The sequence below is a fragment of the Paramacrobiotus metropolitanus genome, unplaced genomic scaffold (assembly GCF_019649055.1).
Source record: "Paramacrobiotus metropolitanus isolate TYO unplaced genomic scaffold, Prichtersi_v1.0 Parri_scaffold0000032, whole genome shotgun sequence".
NCBI lineage: Eukaryota > Metazoa > Tardigrada > Eutardigrada > Parachela > Macrobiotidae > Paramacrobiotus > Paramacrobiotus metropolitanus.
This window is the reverse complement of record NW_026570252.1, coordinates 677,882-703,352: the sequence shown is the minus strand read 5'-3', so window position 1 is coordinate 703,352 and position 25,471 is coordinate 677,882. Positions and strand designations below refer to the sequence as shown.

General features: G+C 44.2%; 5 protein-coding genes across 5 annotated transcripts; 2 read left to right on the top strand and 3 right to left on the bottom strand.

Moving 5' to 3' along the window:
* Positions 1–336: 336 nt before the first annotated feature.
* LOC129588978 (uncharacterized) lies at positions 337–1,752 on the bottom strand. Its single transcript, XM_055483416.1, has 5 exons — positions 1,567–1,752; positions 1,227–1,451; positions 954–1,162; positions 819–886; positions 337–600 (listed from the first exon to the last, which is right to left on the bottom strand). Exons 1-5 carry the CDS (start codon positions 1,705–1,707, stop codon positions 512–514), a joined length of 732 nt encoding a protein of 243 aa, XP_055339391.1. The 5' UTR covers positions 1,708–1,752; the 3' UTR covers positions 337–511.
* A 649-nt stretch (positions 1,753–2,401) lies between these two features.
* Positions 2,402–6,535, top strand: LOC129588963 (uncharacterized). Its single transcript, XM_055483397.1, has 6 exons — positions 2,402–2,670; positions 2,739–2,920; positions 3,412–3,558; positions 5,094–5,383; positions 5,698–6,090; positions 6,184–6,535. The coding sequence occupies exons 1-5, from the start codon at positions 2,638–2,640 to the stop codon at positions 6,039–6,041; spliced, it is 996 nt and encodes a 331-aa protein (XP_055339372.1). The 5' UTR covers positions 2,402–2,637; the 3' UTR covers positions 6,042–6,090; positions 6,184–6,535.
* LOC129588897 (uncharacterized) lies at positions 6,044–8,166 on the top strand. The gene is made up of 7 exons (XM_055483313.1): positions 6,044–6,090; positions 6,184–6,460; positions 6,570–6,785; positions 6,975–7,290; positions 7,358–7,540; positions 7,617–7,673; positions 7,884–8,166. The coding sequence occupies exons 1-7, from the start codon at positions 6,044–6,046 to the stop codon at positions 8,159–8,161; spliced, it is 1,374 nt and encodes a 457-aa protein (XP_055339288.1). The 3' UTR covers positions 8,162–8,166.
* Positions 8,167–18,794: 10,628 nt separating this feature from the next.
* Positions 18,795–20,999, bottom strand: LOC129588971 (uncharacterized). The gene is made up of 3 exons (XM_055483407.1): positions 20,862–20,999; positions 19,994–20,187; positions 18,795–19,686 (listed from the first exon to the last, which is right to left on the bottom strand). Exons 1-3 carry the CDS (start codon positions 20,950–20,952, stop codon positions 19,210–19,212), a joined length of 762 nt encoding a protein of 253 aa, XP_055339382.1. The 5' UTR covers positions 20,953–20,999; the 3' UTR covers positions 18,795–19,209.
* A 2,745-nt stretch (positions 21,000–23,744) lies between these two features.
* Positions 23,745–25,251, bottom strand: LOC129588930 (uncharacterized). The gene is made up of 2 exons (XM_055483351.1): positions 25,095–25,251; positions 23,745–25,021 (listed from the first exon to the last, which is right to left on the bottom strand). Exons 1-2 carry the CDS (start codon positions 25,192–25,194, stop codon positions 23,943–23,945), a joined length of 1,179 nt encoding a protein of 392 aa, XP_055339326.1. The 5' UTR covers positions 25,195–25,251; the 3' UTR covers positions 23,745–23,942.
* Positions 25,252–25,471: the final 220 nt, after the last annotated feature.

Genomic DNA, 25,471 nt, shown 5'->3' with positions numbered 1-25,471 from the left:
ACAACGTTGACTTGTACGCTGAAAACTGGATTGCCTGTCCGGCGATCCAGTCGCCTAACTGTCCGTAAACTGTAATCAACCATGATGGTGTAGGAATAACGATAATACAGGATCGTAACAACAACAGGTTTGAGGAGTATTTTATTGATGTTCGGTCGGTCGATCGTTCGTTAGAAGTCGTTAGAATAAGATTCAATTCCGTAAACAATAACAGACTGCGAAGAAACATGAGAGTTTAGGTAAGGCTAAATGAGATGGGATAGGTTTTTGGTTTAAGATTACACTCACACATTTATTCATACAACACTGATACACAGTCGTACATTATTAGTCACAACAACATTAACGCTACAATATCAACCCCGCTTTCCGCAGCAGCTCGGATAAATGATCCGGTGTCTGGCGGCCGTAAGTCCCGTAACTTGCCGTACACTCAGATGGAGCCGGTGCTACTATCGGGGACGTGATATTGGGATCTTCTGCGAATGCACCCGACCGCTGCTGCCCCCTGTCAGCAGTATCTTCCTCTCCGACCCGGCAGAATGCGACTTCCGGTGTAACGCATGTCTCTTGCGCACAAACTCCGGTCGACGATGGAGCCTGAATACAGGGAGCATCATTAATACAGGCAAAGCTTAACGCTCTCAATTTTCATATGGCATAACCATGTCAAGAAATGTGTAGTTAAGAACACCACCAAAGCAGGTTGTTTCCTTGGCGCACTAACCGAAGAAAAGTCAACCTGCCAAAACCCTTAGAGAGCAGAATTCGAGAACATATAGCCTAAAAAAATGATATTTTTCCCAATATCAAATTACCTGCAGCTTTTCCGTAGGTTTCAAGAGAAGTTTCGCAGAACCCGTTGAAAGACGCTTTGCAATGCAGCCTTGAAATAGAAGTTGATAAAAGATGGGTAAATCAAAAATATAAATTAGTTTATTTATAATACTCACACGTTTTCTACTAAAAATTTGCATAGCGTTCGTGTCCAGTAAGTTGTGTGGGTAACGCGCACGTACGGTCTCTCTTGTTCGTAAAATCTGTATTGGCCATCTTTTTTGGATTGAAACATGTCGTACTTATATATACTACGGCATACTGGGCATCTACGCGACAGGCGAACAAAGGAGCGGCTTATCCCATTAATATCATGCAGCTTACCCTGGAAAAGTTTAACAACCCTGGAAAAGTCAGTAGTTGTTTAATTTTTCGGTTTGCAAGCTTACCCATGCTGGCTTGTTATGATGCTCGAGTTCCAATGGAAGTCCTGTTTTGTGACCTCTCTGATACACACAGCCCTCAGTGCAACTTGTCACAGGAGATGTAATCACGACAATACTGCGTGAATCCGTTGGTGAATTCAAATCGAGCAAGGCCGGCGCATCGTTCATGGTGTCGATGTACATATCCCTCAGCCGATTTGTATCAAGACCCACATGTGTTGCCAGTTCCTGCAAGTAACGCTTTGTAATCTTAACAGGCCTTACGTATGTGTATTAAAATACTGCCGAATACTGCCGTAACATTTTTGCTTCAAAATGCACAGATCGCCATTCACCGTTATACCTGTAATAATACCGGGTCCATGATGTCAAGTGACCGATTAGATGAGCACACAGTGCACAACTTTAAGATTTCGTCCAGTGAATACTTTCTTAAGAACATTCTCAAACAAACATTCAGCTCTACTACGTCTGTATCCTCCATGGTTTCGATACTACTGGTTTCGAATATCGACACTGCCTTTGGATGATCCTCAGCATTTAGACAAAGTAAATTGTCAAGCAGACCGCGTCAAGCATTAACTAGCATTGTGCTGAGATGCAGTTTATAAAAAGGCTGCATTGTCTTTAGTTTTATTTAAAGGTTAATCTAGATCCTGGACAGTTCGAGTGGATCTGCATTTGCAAGTGGATTGTGAGTCACGGTTTTCCGTACTTACTGTACTGATGACGAACACGGATGACAATTTGCTTCTTCGGTCCATCCCAAAGAGCTTTCGTCGATTTCTTTATACGATACTCGCTTGAACAGCGCGATGTTCTCGCACCACTCAGCACTTCTCCCAAAAACCTAGTCATTTTAAGGGATCGAACAATTGGGTCAGCGCTGTATGAACTAATCAACTTAGAAAGAGAGAGCTAAGCGCCGTGGTGGTATACGAACAGATCTGCAAATAGGTTAGTCTATGATTACGCATACGTAAGACTTATACTGCATGACTGCTTCTGCCCTTCGCTTAATCACCGTATATGGGGGGCAAAGTGCATCTTTTAATAGCAAGCACAGCTCACAATAAAGGTTCGGTAGGATGACTGGCTGAAACTTATGCAGCATGAACTGATCTGCATTCGTTAAAAAGGACTGTCATGTGCTCGAAGAATGAACCATAGCGGCAAAATTAAGTAAAACGTACCCTTGCGAGATCGTTTCAGATCCGTCGAGATTATTCCGGATTATTTGGCTATTTTATATTTGTTGGTTAGCGCGTTTCTGGCTAGCATTTCTGACTAGCATTTACTCTGTAGCGAAGTTTGCTGGCGAGTTGCGATTGCGTATTGTATCGGATTACCTTTGGTTTCTTGCAAGCGTACAGTAAAGATTTCTGTGAAGTGCGAATTAAGCTCCCGCATTACAATGTCCGAACCATCGGTTGCCGACTCATTTTGTGTGAGCCACTACAATATTTTGCGCGTACTGATGAGATTCTGTTCAAAAAATGTTTTATTGCACTGCAGTTTACAGCAGCTGAGTACCGCTTTAAAGAAAAAAACGGTCGTACATATTATTTTAAAAAGAAGGAAAAGCGAGCTGTGGACGACTGGATTATGGCCTTTGTACTGATGCCGGTAGCAGAAGTCGAAGGAAAAACAACGGAATCAGGAACGCTTTTTGAACTGAAAGATGGCAGTTGCCCAAGGTAAATAACGCAGTTCGTAAATTTACTTTGACATTCATACCTTATTCTTTGAAATGCGTAGTCACAATTCAACCGTATTATAAGTCTTAGATGATTCATTACTGCCGTGCAATTACTACAAAAACGGCATAAATCTAGTTGCTGTATGGGACTCCTGCATCGTTTAAATAGTGACCTCCTATCAGAATGTCGTCAGCAAAATGTTATCAGAATGTCGTCAGCGAAGTGTTGGTGTGCAGTAAATTGTGGATCAGCAGGCTGTCGCTCACTGAGTTATAGTTTCCGGATGTTGTCGCGTATACTTTTGCCGGTCAGCAGAACAGCTGTTGGCAATTGGCCGGCGTGCCATCACAGACAGTTTTGCAGGTGTTAAAAAATTAAGAAGATTGGTTTTTAACAAAAGAATGGCCATAAAAATCATACGAAAACTGATACACCTGTATTTATTCTGATTGTTCTAATTTATTTTGTTCTAATCTGCTAATCTGCAGGAGGGTGTACATTCGCAGCAAGTCTTGGAATAATTTCAAAGATTTTTCCTCTGATTTGCAACTCAAAGGCGGCTCGTCCGCATTTTCCAACATGAGCAACAAGGTTCTAGCCAAGTTAGGCGAATGGTACCATCAACGCTACACTGAGTACGTGACCTTTACTTATAAAGTGTAGTAATGTGTAGAAAACTACTTGCATATATTTGTCCAAGTGGAAGCTGTTCAAACAAACCTAACCAGGGCACACTGGGGTCCTCCAAATTCAAAAAAATCTCATGTTTTGTAAAATGGTAGTATACTACCCAAGTATGCTTAAAAATTTTTTTCAGCTGCTGTAATTAGATGGGCGTGGCCAGATGCAAATTAAAAGAGTACGCAATACTACATAGTACTGCAGTATGTATTGCAATGCACAGCGCAGGCTTTATATATAGCAGTCATTGCAGCAGGCCATTAGCATGGATTCGAGCTACTGCCTATCACACGAGGCAAGTGAAAACCGCGTGCGGTCGTCCCTGCCAGCTTTAAAACTGCAAATTTTCAGAATATGGTTTACTAATTAGTAGTAGAAAACTTTTTGCATTTTTACACTTAATGTAATATTAACACATGTTAGATAATAGCATTTTTGAAAGTCGGCAATTTGAAAGCAGTGGCAGGTACTACCGCACGCAGGTTTCACTTGCCTCGGTGTTAGGCAGCTGCCGAGTCCATGCTAATGGTCTCCTGCAATGACTGCTATGCACAAACTCATAAAGCCTGCGCTTTGCATTGCAATACATAAAGTAGTACGTATGTGGTATTGCGTACTCTTTCAGTTTGCATCTGGCCACGCCCATCTTAGTCACAGCCAATCCCGTCGCGAGACCCCTGTGCAATTTTCAAAAAAAAACTCCTCCTAGAGTTTTCATCGGAAAATTTATCTGAATACACCACTGGATTCGTCGTGAAATTCTGAACAAAACGGTTGAGGCCGATTTTTGAAATTCGCATTTCCCCCTAGACCCTTACTACGGGCGGTCCCCAATTTGACAGCCTGACTTCTGGGGAATTCCCCCGTGCACTTTCAGAAATATACCTCTCCTACAGTGTTTATTGCATATTTTTTCTGAAAACTCTACTGAACTCGCCGTAAAATTCTGAACAAAATGGTTGAAGCCAAATTTCAAAATTCGTTCCCCCCCATGCACGTCCACCCGGGCGGTCGCTCATGTCACAACCTAAGTTTTAGGGCTTTCCCCCCTGACCCCTCAGAAATAGAGAAACCATTTGCGCTTGAAATACTATTTGTATCACTGAAAATGGCTCGTGAAGGTGTCTTTGACTGGCCTTGTGGGTCTGGGGGGAATGCCCCAAGAACAGGGCTGTCGCATTGGCGACCGCCCGTAGTAACGGTCTGGGGGGAAATGTGAATTTCGAAAATCGGCCTCAACCGTTTTGTTCAGAATTTCAAAACGAATCCAATGGTGTATTCAGAAAAATTTTCCGATGAAAACTCTAGGAGGAGTTTGTTTTTGAAAATTGCACAGGGGTCTCGCGACGGGCCTGGTCACAGTAGCTGAAAAATTTTTTAAGCATACTTAGGTAGTATACTACTATTTTACAAAAGATGAGATTTTTCTGAATTTGGAGGACCCCTATGTGCCCTGGTAAGAAGTGCTCACGTTTTGCCTCTTAAACAGGATGTGCGAAGAAGCACACATTCCGTTGAAGCGGAAGGCAGTTTCGCACCTAGGCTTGCAAGCCGATGGTGTAACTGTAGTGTTCGGCCCAGATACCATTTTCATCCCTTGTGAAAACGACATGGTGTTAGCCGATGTCGATAAATGTGTGTATGTCTGGACTCCATTGTCTTCTGTGTTGATCCCGCGCACTGTGGAGATTTATCATGGAAAAAAAAAGTCCAAATTGTTTACCATTATAAAACAACACCTGCCCATGGATGTCTATTACACATTCATACTGATGTGCGGTGAGTTTAAGCGTTTTCTCGAACGCTACTTCTTGTGCCAAATTATCCTCATAAAGTTATAATTTTGTGTAATGTGTACAAGAAAAAACAGTTTCACTAAAAAACAGTCTTTGCATTAGGATGGATTCATTAACGCGATATTACCCGTACATTTAGAAGACAACAAATAGTAATTAAACCAAAAGCACAAAATTTTTTTCACAGAAACGGTAGCAGTTATAATTTTTACGCATGCGAAATTATATAACATATGTGACGAATGCAGCTATAATGAAATACTTGGAAAAAATCAACATAAACATGCAGTTTTTCAGCCCATTCCTGGATCAGTATGTTTTACGAAGTGCTTATTAAACACTTCAAAGGACTTCCAAGTTTAATCGTCGTTGGACTTCCGGACACTTGGAAAACGCTACTTTTGAATTTGAGCGTCTCATTCTTTGGTAGTAATATGGAGGACATTTGCAATTTAGGCGAAATTACGGATTCCGCAGGTCTTGATCGCTGGACAAAGCTGCACCTCCCACTGCTGATCCACGATAACCCATTTCCTAAGCTAATGCCACGGATATTTGGCTGTGTGTACGAAAGAAAACTCTATCTCAACTTCGTAACAAAAATAATGGCGGAGTGCACCCGAGCTCGTCTTGTGCGTTGACCATGAATTCTGACGGCTTGCATGACATCGCTGCCGCAACAAACGACAAGTAGGTTATTCTTAATTACGTTATACCTTGTGTCCCGTTTCAAACTTCATTATTTTTTCAAAAACATTATAGTTTTTGACGTTTCTTTTGCAGGATGCGAACGTTTAGCCGGGTAGCAATCCTGACCATGGAAGATGAGTTAATGAATATTGACAACAATGTATTCGCGCTTTTGGAAAAAGCCCAGCAAAGAGCTTCTAAAGGAGTACGAAAATTGCTAACCTTTGGCGAAGACGGTTGTAGCGAACTGACTGGTGCGGTCAACGACAAGTACAAAATCATTAAGAAAGAGATCTTATCATTGGGAATGGTCACCTGCACCCACAGAACTGCAACTTTATACTCGATTCTTTCGTCTGTTGGAGACTTGGTACAGTCAGTTTGCTGCTCTGTTCGCACATTTTGTAATTTTTGATTAGATACTAAGGTGTCATATTACATTATCATTCTACGTATGACTATTAAGGAATTTTTTGAAGATTGCTCAAAAGGTCACTTGCGAGTACGATAAGGAGGAGGCGCTTCGCTGTCTGCTTCGGCATATTGCAAAAGCCGCTCCATATCAAACTGCATCAGAAGAATGCCAGTCGACGCGTGCGCCTGGAGTACAAATTCTTGACCGAAGCAACGAATTAGCCAAAGAAAGTTTTGCGCAGATGATAGAAGCATTGCGCAAAACAACAGACGCCGCTAAGGTTCGCGTACAATCAACTTTTTTTAATAGTGTTCTTTGATACCACGTGTACTGGTTATTTTATGCTAAAAACCACATAGTGGAAATTTGCTTTTAATAAAAAAATGCTTGTCACTCAGCATAAAACAAAATGTGTGAATACCTTTTCTTTTAAGATTGAAACGTCTTCAAACGAATTCTCTCGGTGAAGTTTGAGGACAGTACAAGCGATGTGCTGTGCCTTGCCATTCGGAAAGACATGTTTCTTGATGCTACTAAAGAAGAGCCGCTGCTACAGCATCGCTGGTGTATTGACAAGATTGCTTGGACTGATACGCAGCACCAGGTTAATCTAAAGGGATTGCGGAAGCGTTGCTTGATTTTGCCACGTGAACATTTCACTCCAGAGCAACTTGCAAAAATCGATGGCACCGGTGGGGCGCACTCCACCGCTGATAGCGCACCAGAACCCACCCCGTCGAGCAGTTCTGCTGCACTCTTAGCTGAAGCGACATCTGACACGGATCGTGGGTCCAATTTTAGCGCGTACTTTAACTACACTAATACTGATGACCTTTCGCTTGGTATTTTCAGCCACACAAACAGTCGGCGACAAATACTTTGATGCGCAATCAAGAAAGCGTAAGAGCAAGCCAGTTGAACCATGTGAGAGTGATACGCAAAATGCAGTCACCGAACTTCCGCTTCCTATTAGCGCTAGCGATTTTATCCCATTATCCAGCAGCACTCCGAAAAAATCTACTGAAGAAGTGAGAGGTAAATTCCGAAATTCAGATAAAATTACGAGAATTTGTCTATGTATTGTTTTTACCAACGTATCATTGCTGACCAGGTGGAGACCGTGCTAACAAAAAGGCTCGATCCTTTTCGGCTTATCTGGTTTCTGAAGGTATGGCACTCTTCGTGTGGCAGATCACAAAAGATATATGTAATTTGTTACTGTTTTTTATTACTCTGCTGCTGAGTCAGCATGGTAGTTTTTTGTGCACTGAGTCGTACCCGGTAAACATATAACTCACTGTACGAAGATTCCAAGTTGACGCGACAGACAATAACATAACCGTTTTTCTCTTCATTCATCTTCGTCAACTTTCTGTAGATGATCCAGAAGCTACGAAGCGTGCCATCCAGCACCGTTATGAAAATTCTAGCAAAGATGACATGAGCGTTTGTGAACAGAGCAACATCATCAAATGCGCTAAGTGTCATGCGGTCCTTATTCCGGGTGATCCGAACAAACCATGGTTGCACTGTACGGTATGCAAACACGCATTTCATCACATCTGCGCATCCTATGTGTCACCTCGTGTGACCCGATCCGGAAAACCGCCACCGACTAAGAATGCCTGGAAATGTCCTTTCTGCTCTAAGCGCTAACATTTTCGAACATTCATAAGTACAACAATTTGAGTATGTACGAACTTTGGAAAAAATCCTTATTACATGTACCGAGTTGTACCGTTAACGATTAGAAGTCCGATAAACCAAGCATTAGCGAAGATAGGAACCGCACCACTGGGCTAGAAGTATCGTTGTGAGCGTTTCGCTAGTACAAAAAATACAAGCAAAATAGTTAAAGCGGCTCCAACAAAAGAGTTCCATAAGTTTTCTATAAGTTCCATTGAGTTCCAATCGAGTTCCATAGGTTCCACTGGTATCACTTACCAAGACCAGCACCATAATTACAGAGGTTCCCACAGTTCCAATGGGTTCCAGTAGAGTTCCATAGGTTCCATTGGCATCACTTCGAAAGGCAATAAAGTAATTACAGCGGTTCCAACAGTTCCAATGAGTTACAATAGAGTTCCATCGGTTCCACTCGTATCACTTAGCCAAAATAATTACAGCGGTTCCAAGCTATCCAGTGAGTTCCAATAGAGTTCCATAGGTTCCATTGGTATCACTTAGGAAGACAAGCAAAGTAATTACAGCGTTTCCAACAGTTTCCAGTAACTATTAGAACCAGTGGAACTTTTGGAACCAGCAGAACTTTTGAAACCAGTGGAACCTTTGGATCCAATGGAACTTTGGAACTTTTGGAACTTTTGGAACCATTGGAACTTTTGGAACCATTGGAACCCCAGTGGAACCGCCTTGTCACCCTAAACGAGTTATTCTATGCTTTTCGTAGATTTAGCGGCTACGCGAATATAACCGGCAAAAAGGCTAACTAATACTGTAACTCATAACTGCACAGTAAGAAATCAGTTTGCCAGTCGAAAACATTACTTAACACAAGAATATTTAACGGCAATATCAACGGTGTACAACCGTTTGTGCACAACTGTAAAAAAACTGCGACTACTATGCAGCTCTAAATATATAGTATGAGAGCAATTCACAAATTCACATAACCAGCCTGGCTACGAATCGGCCAACTTCGCCTTTGCCGTTTCAGTTTGCCTTTTCAACTTTACCTTCGCCTTTGCCGCCGGAAATGCCGTTAGCATACAAATTTGCCGCCGTTCCAGAACGCCGTTCTCTAAATGCCCTTGCCGTTAGGAAAATGATTTACGTAACACATTGACATTTCTAAACTTTTTTTTCGTGCTGTTTTTTCTGTACACTTTTATATACTGTATAATATACTGTATACTTATGCGGAACATACATGAGGAAAAATACGTAAAGTTAGAAAACATTTATTAACATTGTTGGATGTTTGTAAAAGTAGGAAAGTGGTACGGAAGTAGGAATGTGGCCGAACGTACGGTCAATATATGAAGCTGGCCGAGTGCCCACATAAGTCACATCTACAGTATTGCGAGCGACGTACAAGTACCACGTTCCCATGGGAGAAGGGTAACGACTGTATTTGTTATTACACTATCATGTCATAATGATACTTCAAAATCTTGAAACTTTCTTTTGGCGGTGCATCCAGGAAAAAAACCCAGAGCGACCTGACATCGTTAGCGCGTTAATCTTTTGCATCTCTGCCTGAAGAATTCGCATTATAACGACAGCTCCTTTAAATACCGTACTGGTACGTACACACCCGCATTTCTTTCCCAGGAATCCATGCATCCATGTGCCGTGCTGTAACCGCCGTCTGCGTCGACGACGATTTCTTCAGTGCAATCCTGCATTCGCCCCACTCGCTGCACACTCATGTTGGACTGTTGTGCAGTTTCTGCTACAGGAGTATCTGCTGGGCGGGGTCCCTGCGTGCGCTCGTTTTTCTCCATCCCGGTCCGATTCATGAGAGCAGTTGATTTCTCCTTAGAAATAACACGTTTCACGGTAGAAATACTGATGCCCATGTGTTCCGCGATTCCATTCACAGTCTGGCCCGCGTTGCGTAATGCGCAGATGATTTGCCGGGTTTCGGGCACATTATGCCAGTTATCGTTGGCGAGACGATGATTATGCCGGAAATTCTGGTTTCTGACAATGAGACGACGTTCTGTCAGCGTTGCCGCAATAGTAAAGGAGGCACCGCATTCCGTTCGGCGGGTACATCGAGAAGACCTCCTCCCAGTTTTCTTGGTGCCATGAACGTCGCGGCGGATACACGCATAATCCACCGCAGAATATCGCAGGACCGGAAACTGCGGATCGGCGGCATTCAGCTTCTTGGATCGACGAATAACGAACCTTTGCCGCGTCTTCTTCTGGTACTCAGCGAATTCTTCTTCAAATTCTTGCCAAGTATCGAAATAATCTGGCAGTTCAGCGCCATCTGGCTCAAATATATCTGAGTCTCTGCTGCTGGCTTCCTTTGAACTTTCGCCATGATCGGGGAATGCATCCGAGTCCATCATGTGATCTACTGTAACATGAGCTGGGAATTAACATCGACTGCAGATATACCGACTTATGAAAGTTATTAGCGTTTCATAATTATTAGAAATTCTAGGTGATAATTCCAAGTCATTCTTAAGGTCATCGATAAATTTCGTGCCAACCTGATAAACAGCAGTATGAGTACTCGGTATCAGATTATAATTCCTGTATCAACAGTCAAAGGGAAGCGCCATATGGTTGTGATAACAACATGTATTGGCACAAAACATATAAAGGCCGAAGCAAGCCATCTCTGTACTTGCTGCGCTCACCCTGCTGGAACATTTCGTTGTGGCCAAATATGTGCTTATGTATCACGCCTGATATAGCCATATATACTGTACCTTTCAGGACTGCGGGCAAGCTACTTGATCTGTTATAAATCGCGTTCGTGTATGCGAGGGGATGTCAGTAGCGCACCTAGATAATCCCCTGTATTGCTGCCGTCACCCGCGTGGAGTGCGACGTTACGGCAATACATATGGCTAAATCTGGCGCGGTACATAAGCACCATGTACAGCCACAACGTCATGCTTCAGCCGGCTGACGGCAGCAAGTACAGGGATTATCTAGGTGAGCTGCTGACATCCCCTCTTACTAGTATATTCTCCGGAAGCACGTGGTGCTCTACGTTTTACCCAGCTAATTTTTTGGATACAGGTTCATCAGCACTTACGAAGCGTACACTAATTATTAATTAGCTTTTCCGTGATTAGTTGACTACACTGATAAGATGGAGATTATTGTTATGCTTGTAACATTATTGATATTGTGTACGAAAATGGGTCGGCCAACTTTACCTTTGCCGCCCCTTTATATTTGGCGTTTCTGTTTGCGTTTTCCACTTTACCTTTGCCGTCGTCAAACACTTTACCGCTATAGTTTACTGTCGAAAAGTGCCGTTCAAAAAGCTTTTGCCGCTGTTTAACCGTTAACACATAAATTACTGTCGAAACTTTGCCGTTTACAGAGTGCACGGCTCCTTTGTGCCGGTTCTCGCATTACATTTCAACGTGCGAGATACAACTATGACATTTAATTTTGCTGTGCGTATATATGTGGAATTTTACGCACTTTTATTATTTCGGTTCCTAGCAGCACGAAATAAAAATTACTGGCACCAAGAACAGACAGAAGTTTGCAAAAATTTGTACATCAGCAGAAACTGCAACGGCAAAGGCAAAACGGCGGCATCATCCGCTACACTATGCTACACTTGGGCCTGCATTTTTCCGTGCACCAGACTCTATGGTCTCACTTCATCGCGCGGCTACAGTAATTGATTTTTCTACTAATAGAGAAACAACAAAAACGGTATACATGCCTATATCGAAATAAAAACAATTTAACTGCACTTTTTTGAGCATAGCACTTGCGAAAATAATTTATTTAAATTAGTTAATATTTCCTTGGAAATGAATTTGGAAATTCGCAAATTCAGTTCCGAATTAGGATTCAAATTTAAAATGGTTGACTTAAAATGCTAATCGAATTAAACTGTGTTTAATTAATTTATTGCTATTTTCTTTTGAACTGCAAAAAATAATTCGAAAGTTTTTTCCGAGATTCTGAAAGTGAAATTTCGATATTAGAAACTCTTGAAATCTTTTGGAAATTAATCTGAGAACTACCCAGAATTTTTGTTAGTTATTTGGATTTTTTTCCGTATTTAGGAAATTATATCGAAAAACTAAATGGAATTGACCCACAGGAGAGAACCTTTTCTGGAAAGACCTTGAGGGAGTGGGTAATAACATCATTCGAAGCTAAGCGTGGGCAAAAACTCAAACACCGTCATGGCAGGGCGGCCGGGCGAGTAAAACCGAAAAGATCGCTAACTATAACGGAAGCGGAGGCTAACGAGTGGTATCAAAAAAGGGGAGCCAGACCGCGAGACGAAAGAGCTGTCTTTTTCCGCCCGTAATAGCAATCACTTAATTTTCTTTCAAAATAGTGGTGTGCAGAGACTCGGGTGGTGGGCACTATGCTCTTGGTGGTGTCAGGAGATTTAGATGGTTTTCGTAAAAAATTAAAAAAAATAATAAAAAGTGGTGTGTGGAGACTTTGGTGGTTAAACGTGGTGTGCGGAGCCTTCCCCAAAACTAAACTGGAAAATTACTCTCGAGTCTCGACAATAGGCTTAGCGGTTATCTTGCAGTGTCAATGGTTGTGAACCCGATTACGACGTAGTAAAATATCGCAATCTCGCAAACGAAGTAGCCATCTTAGTTTTAATGATCGAAAATCACAGAGACAAAATTCAGGTTTACTTACGGTAATTATCGGGGACCTGAAGTGAAGGCGGCAGGATAGGAAAACGGGCAGCTGGGCCGCAGAGTGGCTCCCTTGTAACAGAAAATTACGGGAATTATAAAACTGTTAACCAATATTTTATAACACGGCATAGAAACGGAATTTGCCGACCGCAAAATGATGAAGTGGCAGGATGCGCAATAAAGGCGAAACCTGGCAAGCCCGAATGGTGGTATACCGAATAAATCGAATCAACAGCTAAATACATACAGCAAAGCAGACATCGGGCATTCCATGACAACTGTTGCACTGAGTTCGATGACAACTGTTGCATTCAATAGCAACCGTGGCGGTGTGTTCCATCATCCATGACAACGGCTGCGCTGAGGACTGGGGTATAATAAGCACCTATATGGCACCAACGTAACACTCCAGCTGGGCGGTGGCAGCAAGTACGGGGGACTGCTTTGCTCAGCTTTTGCCAGCCCTTCAATATTTTAAGCCATTGGTTACCGTTGCATAAAATCGTAGCCTGGCACTTGTTCTAGTGGAAGCAGGACATGCTTAGGAAGGCCATGACGTAATGGGAAAGTCACAATGGGAAAGGCAACCTTATTAATCGAACGCAGCTGGTCGCTGCGTCACGTTAATTTCCCATTGCGGCTGGAAACCCTCGGCCGACGGTCCGCAGTTAAGTAAACTTTGTCGTCCATTGTACCATCGAACGCCGTTGTTCCCGTTGCCATGCGCTAATGGGTACTTTAATGTGTGTCATAATGTGTAGCAATCCAGAATCCCATTACGACTGGAAGTATTCAGTAACTTACGATTAATCACTGAGCCGGTAGCACATTCCAGAGTTAAGCTGTGCGCACTTACTTTTTTAGTTTTATTTTTTTTTTATTTACCCATAAGTCCATAACAGAAAACATTTGCAGGCAGCTGCTACAACAGACAGATATCTTCTTTTATATTTTCATTTTCTTTATCGGTTTCCATTATCCAGATCGCACTTCCCTCTCTTTTTGTGTAGACAACCCGTCACAACCGCGGACGGAAATCAAAATACTGTATTCTTTCGATCACTTTTTGTCCGGTGGCTGCGGCAATATTTTTGCTGGTTTTGTTAACGCGCGCTTTAGTGCTGACAGGAAAGTGCAACTTGTGTATGACTGCGTGATATACTCGTGCTGTACTAAAGTATTGCATATAATTATTATTGCACAATTTCCGGTGGCGCTTTAACCGCCCTTGCACTATAACGGGGTCAGTTAGGACAAAAGCTAAAGACTTTAAAAATTCTAACGACTTTGTATAATCATGTTCTGCCTCGTCCACCATAGATATGAACGTTCTTTGATCCAAGCAACAAAACCTGTTTTGAAATTCTTTTCTCATCATTTAATAATTATGTCATTATGGCTGCGTGCACGGGTAAACACGGGTGTTGGCTGCGTGCACGGGTGATATTTTTGGGTCCGCACGGGTGTTGGCTGCGGGCACGGGATTCCTGCACGGGCGTTGACTGCGTGCACGGGTAAATTATTTAAATTTTTTTAATTTAAATTTAAATGTATATTTTAGTTATTTTTTTACGTATTTACTTCTTATGGAACTTACTCACTTAACCCATAATTTTTCAACGAAAATACAGTTGAGTGTAACTCAGGTACTGTGTAAGTACCTAGTAAGTACTGCAAAATTTGCTGTACATAGTAAGTACTATGTATGTTAACAGCTAATGCTTGTTAGTGCAATGCCATGAAGTACTTGAAGGTCACGGCGCGAAGAGTCGAAGACGTGAGAATCTGTGTAATGTTTTCTTAAATGAGAAATTTTGTAATACGGTACAGCCATTTCTGTGTAATATTGTATTAGCCAGGTGAGAATTTCTGTAACACTGCCATGGCTACCGCGTTCGTTTCGGGATGGATCCTGAAAGGGCCACTTTTGAGCAGGGTCTGATGCGAACACACTTGGTGGCTGCTTATAAAGCATGCAACTGACACCACTTGCATCAAGCCGCGTAGAAAAATTCTGAGCCGTAAAACAAAGTTTCTGTTACTACAGACTGTATTTCGAGACTATGGCACATGAAACAATATGTCAGAAACCGGTCGAGAAACCTGTTGAGGTGAATAAGACCTGGAAACCTATAAATGTTACGACCAGAAATTGAAAATCAAAAAAGAAAATTAACTGAATTGAAAAAGCCGTGCACACAGCCAACACCCGTGCGGACCCAAAAAGTTCACCCGTGCACGCAGCCTACACCCGTGTTTCCCCGTGCACGCAGCATCGACCTTTAATCTTTTATGTTTATTTCAAAAAATTGTTTTAAAAACAGTAACACAAATCAAAGCTAACGCTGGCCCTCATTTCCGGATGACCTGCACGATCGCAATTTACATGTAAACAATACAGCGCAATTTCCGGTGCACTTTTCCATATTAGTGATAATCCACTTTCGAGCGGCACCGGAACAGCGATCGATCAGTTTATTGCCTGCCCCTACTTTGATGTCATTTTGATCCGGTATTTATATCTGGCAGCGTTGTGTGAGCACGTTTTTTGAAGAGGTGGGCAAATCTCACTCGAAAGAAAATCGATACCGACAGAAGACTGGAAAACTGAAAATATCGCTGTGATATAGCGTAGATTGATCAAGACCGAAATCCGGTAGATGCCGCTGTAACACTGCAGCGTACACGTTCCGCACGGTGTTATTAATTTTATCGATCGGTTTCCGCCAAGTGAAAAATTTAGCGTCCCCAGTACCGTCTGAAAATTAGAGGCGAACTTAAAACATTCCTCCGGCGTGTTTCCAGCACACAGCACAGCTACAGCTCAAACATGTTACTGCACGCATGCACCGTCAGATTCAGAGCAGCTGTTAAGTGCAACATTCAAGCACTGTGATTTGTGTTAGTTGCGGATTTTTTGAGTGTTTTTATTGGTCTTGGTGCGCAACAGAAAGTGTTCGGTTATCGGCGTCGTGGAAACCCGAAGCGCCGTCCGTTGCAAGCTGAACAAGGCGCCCGTAAGGCTCCGTACGGTGCATCAGGTTGCTCTTGCGTGGCATAAAAATGTCGACCGGATCAGGAGGGTGCCACCTCTTCCCGCACCCCTTATGATGCTGCTTTAGAACTGCTTCAGACGCTAATTCTTGTTGTTGTGCTCGTATACGATTGGCGGCTCGCCCGTACGAATGGTCGTGTGCTTATCGCCGGTTAGTGTGGTGGACGAGATGTTAGAAAATATGTGAGTTATTGCATTTCGGGTGTACTTTTACTTAACATGCCACTCTATATTGTATACTGCGAGCCGTTTTCTGTGCTATCGATAGTCCTGGATATTTAACGAGCACGGAAAGCCCGCACTGAGGAATCATCTGTCGTATCTCCCAAGGAGTTTTGGAAAGCGTTCATAGACACTCAGTCCCAGTGCAATCCCTTCAATGCATATCCCAATTACTGTGAATCACAGTCATTGGATTATGTATTGGCGGGATTGTGCTTGAACTTTGTTAGTCTATGAATCGTGTTAGTCTTGTCATTGTATGTCTTGTATGTGCATATTTTTGAACATTTGTAAGTCTTTAGTAATAGTAACTAAAAGTAAGTGGACACACTCGCCGCCACATACATCGACCGCTCCTCGGCAAAAGTCGGCGCCGCAGCCTAACATGCAGAGAGAGAGGGAAGCTGGCACAGCACGCCTCGCTGTAACCAAGATATAATTTCTTTTCTGCAGGTCTTTGGGGAGAGGTGGATAAGGTTAGAAACGGTACAGCCACTGCCCACTGGCCCCATTCGGCTTAATGCCAAAAGCAAAACAATTCTTCAGGCAGCGGATCCCTGTGCAAAGACAAAGATGGAATGCGATTTGTGTGATGGGCACAATTCCCGAACAGGATAGCACAGAGGAAGTGTTTCTGATATAAAATGTGTTCTATATAGGAGGAAAAATGAGTCTAGCCGAACCAGTCCCTTGTACTTCTGATGTCAGCCGGCTAGTGTTTTACGTTGTGGCTTTACATAGTGCCTATGTACCGATCCTGATTTAACCGTATGTAGTGCCGTAACGTCACACTCCAGGCGGGTGACGGCAGCAGTACAGGGAACCGGGCCGAGTAGACTTGTTTGTCCCCCTATATTGCCATAATATTGGTACTAAGTTTGTACTTGTATCGTGATACTTACTTTAGTACTTATTGCTTGTAAAGTAAGAAACTACTATGAAAATATTATAATAATTATCTTATGTTTTACAAATAATTGGTATTTATTGCGGATGCTTTGGCAGGGGATTAAAGGTGTCAGTGGCACCTGTCACTGGCAATTGCCACTGGCAGCATAGTGACAAGCGATAAACGTGGCAGGTGCCACCATACTAGAATCCGTCTTAGGTGATCCTGGTCGCGTCCGATCACTTCGGCGGTTTGACCGCATTGTGCAAAGCCGAAACGTGAACGGCCAAAGTGATCGATACCCCGCCCTAGCGACACTACTGATAACACTTCCGGTAACTGACATGACCTGGTGCAGCAAAGCGCCAGAAAGGATCATACCGAACTGTTTCGAGAACAATACGGCTCAGCTGCTACTCGTAGATATTTTTATGTCGACTGTGTGCAGACATAAGGATCGCCTTAGATGTGATTCAAATTTTCTGGCATTATCGATTTTTGTCCCGCTTTATTGCCTGACGAACCCGGTAACGGCGGATGCCACTGCCAGTGGCAACTGATGCCGAAAAATAAAAAAAAACTGCCCATTGAAATTTCCGGGTGACTTTTTTTCTGGAAGCTAGTGTGTGGCTTACACCTAGCGTTCGTAAATCACAAAGACGAAATTAGAAAACAATCATCAAAAAATTATCATACGTAATAATAGTGAAAGTACGTACTTCTGGTAATACGCCTGCTGCTAGTCGCGCGAGCGACTTGCAACCAGTGTTGTGTTTGTCACGTTTTCCGTAACCGATTGAACTGAAAAAAGTGACAGTTATAACTGGTATAGGTCAATTGCATTTGGGTAACCGATGCGCGTCGGGTAACGCAGAAACGGGTAAAAATCTATACATGACTCAGCGAAAAAAATATCGTCCAATCGTAAGGCGAGTACGCTTCCGTGCCAAGAAAGAAATTGAACAATGGAAAAACTGAAGTGGAACTGAAAAATCTGTTTTTGATGCTTTAATGCGGTAAAACGTCAAAAAAGTTGATTCTGAGTTTAGAAGTGTGAATCTGGGTCGCTGGATGCACTTTTGGTTCAAAAAAACAAAAATTTTGTTGATCTGGGCAGGAGAGTTACGAGTTACTCGTAGGTTGGGTAACGGTTGCGCTTCGACGTCGAAGCGCAACGGTTACGCGGACGGGTAAGCTGGAAACCCATCCCAGAATTCTGGTTTACCAATCAAATCGTTTACCTGCTTACGCGCCGTGACGTCATGTTTTTTTACCCGACTGTCACTTGCGCGTCGCGTAATGATTACACAGAGCAATTGACCTATGCCACTAATTATAAAAGCACAGTTATAATAAAAACGCGCTGATACTGCAACTGAGCAAATGGTGCAGTTCTGTAACTTCTGTACACGTCAATCCCTCGTTAGACACCGCCTCCGCATTCGCGACTTCTGTCGGTTACGGCACGCAGGCGGGCGGCTGTCGGGGAAATCGTTTTCTTACTATGGCAAAGTAATTATGTGAGGATGCGAAGAAACCCTGTTCCCGGAACCAGCACGTAGCGCACCACTACCAGTACAGATACATACAAGGGGCATGAAAGCTTGGCTGGACACAAAAGCGTGCTTTTATAATTAGTTACGTATATGTAACTGTCACTTTTTTCAGTTCAATCGGTGTACATCTATGAATTACTATAGGAAACATCAGTTTAATACGCCATGGTCCAGTCTCCATAACCTACTTCAGCCAAGAAAAGGCCACTTGAATGTGTCATAGAATCTCATTATCAACATTTGATTGCTATCACTTTCCGCATTTTTGGCGATTCCCGAGTAACAAAATAACAGCTTCAACAAAAATCGCTGACCTTTCCCGAATAAAACAATAACAGCTTCAACAAAAATTCTTGGCCATTCCCGAGTAAAACATAACTGCCACTCATAAATTCCGAGGTTTATGTACACACAGCGGCCGAACCGTTAACTAATTAGTGGCTCTGCTTAAATGACGTTCAGGTAGGCTTCCTGCATAATCCACTCATCCAGACGATCGTCGATGCGGAACCAGCATTCGTACCAACCGGCGTCGGTCCATTTCACGCTGTGGACCAACATCGTCGCGTTGCACAGACAGGGTTCCCCCTTCCCGAACAGGAAGGTCGCCTTGAAACCAGCCGGCGAGCTGGCTATATCCTTCATCTCCTGGAGGACTCCGCCATCAGCAGGTCCTCTCCCTTGCGCCACAGGAAGCGTGTGGCGAGGTATCCCGGCAGGAAGGTGAAGCGCACCGGGCAGATCATCTCCGCTTTATAGCCGTGACGGACGGTGAGATTCTGCATCGGCGGACTGAAGACCTCGTGGCGGAAGAGGGTGGCGCTGATCCAGTAGCGCTGCGTCACCACCAACTGGCTGCCGTTGGAGTGCAGGCACTCGTACAGGCCGGTGTGGGCGTACGTGAAGTTGAATAACACGATGGAGAACGCACCGCTGAGCGGATCGTACTCGGGCACGTACCAGGAGCGGTTCAGAGAATATTCGCCGGGATTAAACTTCAGCGTGCAGTTGCAGCAGTAGTTCAGTTCACTAAATGATTTCCTGTAGTTCTTCACCGTGGGGACAGGTATCTGCCGTCCGTTGTACGTGAATGCCGGCGGAATCGCGATGTGCGAAACCTGTGCAACGCCCACAATTATTCAAAAATCAGCCTGATCAAAAACGCCAACGGCGAATTCAACTTAAGAAATACAAACCGAAACCGTGCTCAGGCAAAAATTACTCTCACTGGCTCACACTGCGCCAGTTAATTCTTAGCATCGTTTTCGAAATGTTTTCGCTGCGTCCTCGTCAACGCAATACGGAGAAACAAAATTAATGCGAAATTCTTAATTATTGCGAAATGACTGCTTAATGAGAAGTTAGGATCACGAAACAAACACAGCGGTCGATGCTCGGTACCAGTTACAAATGCCTCATTCAGACCTGTGTTTTGTTGGCGTTGTGGCTGTTGTTGCAGGGAATGAGCAGGGTGCCGCCCTCCGGCGCTCGGATGACTTCCGTGTTGGGCGGCCATTCCGCTATGGGAAATCCGAGGGTCCCCGGGCCGCGACCGTGCCCCAGCAGATGCATGGTGCCGTTGCCGTTGCGCTGCTTCGCATCGTTCAAAAGCTGATTCACTGCGAGAACAGCAAATAAATGTTGTCAGTCGTATGGAAAAATTTGCACATGCTAACGATCCTAATATTCCCATAATTTCCACCAGGGACAAGCTGTCTCCATCCTTGGCATGGAACTACAAACACCGAAAAGCTGATCTTATAAGGCATTAATTATTTCGCGTGCTGCTGGATAAGATTTTTATTGAATTTTCCTTGTCGTATTACAGATCTTCGTTTCCGGTTTACAGTTCAATGCCTTAGACTGATACAGGATGGATAGGGTTGCTATGATTTGCATCATCTGTCCGAAACGCCGAAATAAAAAATAGGATCTAATGAAGGCTAAGCAAGTCCTATGGTTTATGAACGTAGAAAAATTAACTGATGGTATACGCAAAAGCTGCAAACCAATGAATCATGACTGCCCATTCTGGCTTTGTGTGAGCCAAGTCCTTACTTGAAAATTAAACGAGGATTTATGGTCATAAGATAACAAAATCATAGCAACGCTGTCAAGAAAAGCAGGTTGCGGCTTTAAAGTCGTCGCCTTCACTCGATGGAGAGTGGAGGGTGGGACACGGGCGAGGCCCGGGGTTCGCCCCCGTCCCTGTCAACACGTGTGCAGTTATAAGTGGGTCTTTTGCACAGCACAGAAGACCATGAAATTTATCGCATAAAAACGGGGAACTTACTTCTGTCGACGCTGAGTCCTTCTTGAACTGGGCAACAAGATGCCAGTTGCAGCACAACCACGCCAATAGCCACCACAAAACCGTACATCATCGAGGATTGGATAGGAATTTTATTAAATATAATTACAAGGTAAATCAGTCCGTGATTCTCGCCTCTGGACTGCAGACTGCCAGTGTGTCATTTTGACGTCACTGACAAACAGGGATTTACAGCACGCCAACAGGAGGACTACGCATGCGCTCTGTTTTTGGTCGTACGCTAAAATTTAAGGCGGTACAGTGTACACCAATACCTTGGCCATAGAGCTATAGCACAATTCAAAAATACTATAAGAATTTTTATCACACACTTTTTCCTCGTTTGCCGAGGATGGTTTTCAGTGAATTTTCATGTACCTGCCCAGTTAACAAGCAGTACAGTTTGCGAACGCGCGCTGTTTCAAAAGTGCCGAGATAAGCACTACTGTCTATGGGCCTACGATGATTTCCCGTCGCACTTGAGTCGCACGGCTCCCAACCGCCGCAGGGCGCCATTCGGGCGAGAATCGTTAGTTCTATAATTCTGCCGTTATTATAACTACATTTTCATTATGATTATTTTCATTATAATTATATAAGATAGCACCACACTTTCGGAAAAGTCACTCTAGCGACTGGCAGGAATAAAGGGAGGCTCGTTGGAATGCGATCGCCGCTTTTTTAACATTTTTGTGGAAACTAGTAGTAGAGTGCCGAAATGGATAGAGGAAGAACAAAGCATCTAAGGGCTTGCGCCATCGCGCAGCACATTTGAACTACAAGCACACCAGAGTTGAGCACAAATTTGTCTCTCGGCACGAAGTGCTCTTGCAGTTCTGCTGTGCTCCAGTTCCACAAATAAGGAATATCGGCAAATAACGGCCTAAGCAGCACACTGGTGAACCTCGCTCTCGCGAATTCCTTCGCCATTTTCCAACACCTGTTGATATCTATTTATTGGGCAAAGGCCATCAATATAACAAAAAGTGCATTCGCGTAACACTACTCAAAATGATACAAATTCAAACGTTAAAAAAACAGCCAAAATCGTTATCGCCGTCGAAAATCCTAGGACGAACATTCAATGTGCCCAAAACAGCAGCAGCATTTCCTTTCACTACAGCTAGACTTAATCTCTGCTTCAAAAATGCAGTAGAACGAGGTTCCCCTGTCACGTCGCGAATCTTTCTGCCAGCGAAACGAATAAGCTCCATAAAATCCGAACCGAATGTGCCGAAAGTTTCGACTGCCAAGGCGACAAACAGGTAACCCATCCTTTTCACGTAAGCGTATTTACGGCGTTTACAGTCTTCGGCCATATGTGCAACGCTACCGGATGCACTCGCACTTGCCCGGACATGCGATGCGGCTACCGTCTCCCAGCATGTAGCGTCCCATACCAGCGCCTTACCATCCCGTACCGGCACGAGGGTCATGCCATCTGGCCGCGTGTTATCTTTGCCTGACAGTCCGAGTGGCTCGCTTTGACATGGATACCCGGCATGTTCCAAAGCCCCGCTTTGTTTCGGCATTTAGTTCGGTATGCCTAGACCATCTGCCTCTGCTGCTGGAACAAGAAAGGCCGTGGTGGCCGTTCGTTTCTACATGGCTTCCGCAGTTCACACAATCGTGTTCTTCTACTGCTGGAAGTTCAAAACGAAGCGCCACGCCGATTCGTACTTCTCCGTCCCGCAAGAATGTACGCAGATTTGGAGCAGGCAACGCATTTAGCCATGCGCCCGAGTCGCGATGTGACGCCGCTAACAGCACCGCTCGATTTGTTTCGTCGGTAGTGGCCAGCCTCATTGACGACACAGCTTCATCAATTGTCGGTCGATCCCATGCAAACTGGAACTTGCGTTGTTCCGTAACAGAAGGTTCACACTTTGACTCTTCCATCCAGCGCTGCACAACAGGGTCGAGAAGTCCTTCCGTCACAGGGTGATAGATTTGTGAGACCAGAGATGTTACCGAGTACGCCGATGCCAAAGGCAGGAAACACTAGCGACTTGGCACTCCGCAGTCCCATTCCTCCGTCCCTGATAGGAAGCGTCATCTGACTCCACTGTGTATCGTTCACGCGGATATTCAAAATTGACTGCAAACCGGCACGGGCAATGTTATCAATGGTTTCGGTTAGTGCCACGTGTTCGTAGCATCTGCCTGTACGAAACCCATAAAGTAACTCTGGTATGAGCAGACAGTTTTAAGGAGGTACAGGCTATAATGTACTGGGATGACTTTCAGCCGCGATACGAAATACTCCAGTTGCAGAGATTTACTTCGCAGGAAAACTTCACATGCTGTTGATTTTAAAGGCGCACCGAGGAGCACGAATTCATCTTCTTTCGTAATGACCATTTCGGGAAAAGCGTTGAGCACTAACTGAACAGCATGCAGACGGTCCGCACTGAATTGTCCCTGTTGATTGACATACAATGGGTCACCGCGGTATCCGCCCTCGGGAGCATGGACAGAAAGGATAATTTTAAATAGATTTGTTGTTGTTTTAATTATTAGCTCTGTTAGTTACAAAATTTGCTCAATGTGACTGGCTTGTGCTAGTGAACCGCCCGCATCTATGCGTGCAGATGTTACATCGACCAATAGAACAATTCGAAAAGCATTGAATCGAGTGCAACTGATATGCTTGCAGTCGCCAACAAGGGCGGTTGTTCAGGCTGCATTTTCAACTAGCCGCCGAGCAGCCGGCTGTCGGAATATGGTACAGAAGTCTAAGGGATGCCGGAATAAGAGGTTTATCGCAGTACGGAGCCTAAACCATGTGAGATCTAAAATTCCCTATTATCCGGTGCAGCTTACCAGGTGTGTGTACGGTGTACCATGTACAAATGATGAGCGGCGTTTAACTTTGACCCAGACGCACAGTCCATGTGTTGATGCGCTTACCTTGAGCTTAAAACAATCGCTCATTTACAGTTAGTAGCCCCCTTTGCACGCAGTTAGTAAGCATTAATAAACAATTTTAAGAAGCAGCATTTGTAAGGAATTTTACAACAATTCGCAGTTGATTTTCGGGAAACATTCTTTTATGGGGCTTAACTAGCAATCCAGATTGTAGCAGGCAGTGTTGTAGGAAAACTTGTTCCCGGCCTGGGTGTTTCTCCAGTTGAAATCCAAAGCACAGTTGACACTGAGGACCGGCGGCCATTGATGCTGGAACAAGTCGACATTTTCTAGATCCCGACGTGTGAGTGCCGTCACATTAGCGGAACTTCCAGGAGCCCGGATATTGCTCTCCGGCAGCTTGAAACTACCAACCGTCAGAAGGTTGCCTGCATTCCTCGCCGCCGTCAAGTACGGTTTCTTCTTCAGGAAATTCCGGAACCAGGCGAATGAACAGTCACAGTGCAGGCGGCGAGCGCGCTCGAAGAAGTAATCGGGCAAGCTGCCGCGAGCAAGGGCGTGGCCGTGATCCTTCACGGCGCTTGTATACAGGACATCAACAATTTGGGCTTCCAGCGTTAGAATCTGTAGATTATTCAGATCGGTGAAGGTGTACGGCTCCATTTCGGCTATGGTAGTAGCGGAAATAAACTGGATGACACGCACTTGCGGCATCCCCGAAAAGTCGGCCTTTCTGATAATCAAACCCTGACAATCTAAACCTAACTGGAAATGTAACAAGTTCGGCAGCGGTCCCATGGCATACACTTTCGCCGTGATATTTGGCGATGTGCAGTAAAACGTGGACAACTGAATCACCTGGTTTCGTACTGGTTCGATGACATCCTTGTGAATGGCCAGCCGTTGGTCGTCTGCGTGGTCGTAAAGGGCGATCGTTAGTGCTCGCGTGGGGCTCATTCCACCGAGGGCTTTCGTTATTACTGTCATATGCTTCCGAGTTTTCCAAATACAGTCGAAATCAATGTAGGTCTTCTCAATGCTGGATCCCCAAGGATGCGCTCGAATTTCGCTATCGGTTGCATTGTGGCAATTATCGAATTCGTAGACTGTGCCGAACATTGTTGGGATGCAGCTTGTTTCCGGGACGAAGCGCAGACAGAATTCTGCTCTGGTGAGTCCATCCGTGCGGAACGGAAAGGCTGCAGTTGGTGGTACTCGTTTGGTCTGGATGACCGCCGGCTCGCTACATTCGCTTTCTAAGTCATCCACCAAACCTGCAAATGCAAAAGGGAACCGGAGCTTGTTTCGTTTCGAGCGTAAATTTGAAATTAACTTTCAAATCCTTACATTCTACGAACGAGGGATCTTGCAGAATCAGAAGTATGATCAGCGAGAACAGAGTAAGACACGGATGCTTCTTATGGACACAGCGATTATCCGAGTGCATTTTGATTTATTATGAAGCCGTACCTTGTTAATATGCGGTTTAACCTGGTCCACTGTTTCTGTAACTTCCGAGTGCCTGCCTGTATGGGAATTATCTAGCAACTGCAAGCGTTTGTTTCGAAGATCTGTTACCAAGATAACCAACCGGAGCAGCTGCAACTTTCACGAGCTACGACAGTGATTGCATCAGGTTGTGATAAGTCGATATTTTCCCAGCCACGCGTAGATCTGCCAGCAAAGATTTAGAATTACATAACGTACTGGCATAATATACGTAC

Bases quoted from the DNA above. Each gene is read 5' to 3' on its own strand.
- LOC129588978 (XM_055483416.1), bottom strand. From the start codon at position 1,707: ATGGAGGATACAGACGTAGTAGAGCTGAATGTTTGTTTGAGAATGTTC. The intron at 1,452-1,566 runs GTATAACGGTGA...CGTTACTTGCAG, and splicing joins TGGACCCGGTATTATTACAG to GAACTGGCAACACATGTGGG. The intron at 887-953 runs GTGAGTATTATA...TTCTATTTCAAG, and splicing joins AAATTTTTAGTAGAAAACGT to GCTGCATTGCAAAGCGTCTT.
- LOC129588963 (XM_055483397.1), top strand. From the start codon at position 2,638: ATGTCCGAACCATCGGTTGCCGACTCATTTTGT. The intron at 2,671-2,738 runs GTGAGCCACTAC...ATTGCACTGCAG, and splicing joins CGGTTGCCGACTCATTTTGT to TTTACAGCAGCTGAGTACCG. The intron at 5,384-5,697 runs GTGAGTTTAAGC...GCAGTTTTTCAG, and splicing joins CACATTCATACTGATGTGCG to CCCATTCCTGGATCAGTATG.
- LOC129588897 (XM_055483313.1), top strand. From the start codon at position 6,044: ATGAATTCTGACGGCTTGCATGACATCGCTGCCGCAACAAACGACAA. The intron at 7,541-7,616 runs GTAAATTCCGAA...ATTGCTGACCAG, and splicing joins ATCTACTGAAGAAGTGAGAG to GTGGAGACCGTGCTAACAAA. The intron at 7,674-7,883 runs GTATGGCACTCT...AACTTTCTGTAG, and splicing joins GGCTTATCTGGTTTCTGAAG to ATGATCCAGAAGCTACGAAG.
- LOC129588971 (XM_055483407.1), bottom strand. From the start codon at position 20,952: ATGATGTACGGTTTTGTGGTGGCTATTGGCGTGGTTGTGCTGCAACTG. The intron at 20,188-20,861 runs GTAAGTTCCCCG...CTGTTCTCGCAG, and splicing joins AGGACTCAGCGTCGACAGAA to TGAATCAGCTTTTGAACGAT. The intron at 19,687-19,993 runs GTCTGAATGAGG...GGCGTTGCACAG, and splicing joins ACAACGCCAACAAAACACAG to GTTTCGCACATCGCGATTCC.
- LOC129588930 (XM_055483351.1), bottom strand. From the start codon at position 25,194: ATGCACTCGGATAATCGCTGTGTCCATAAGAAGCATCCGTGTCTTACT. The intron at 25,022-25,094 runs GTAAGGATTTGA...TTGCATTTGCAG, and splicing joins AGATCCCTCGTTCGTAGAAT to GTTTGGTGGATGACTTAGAA.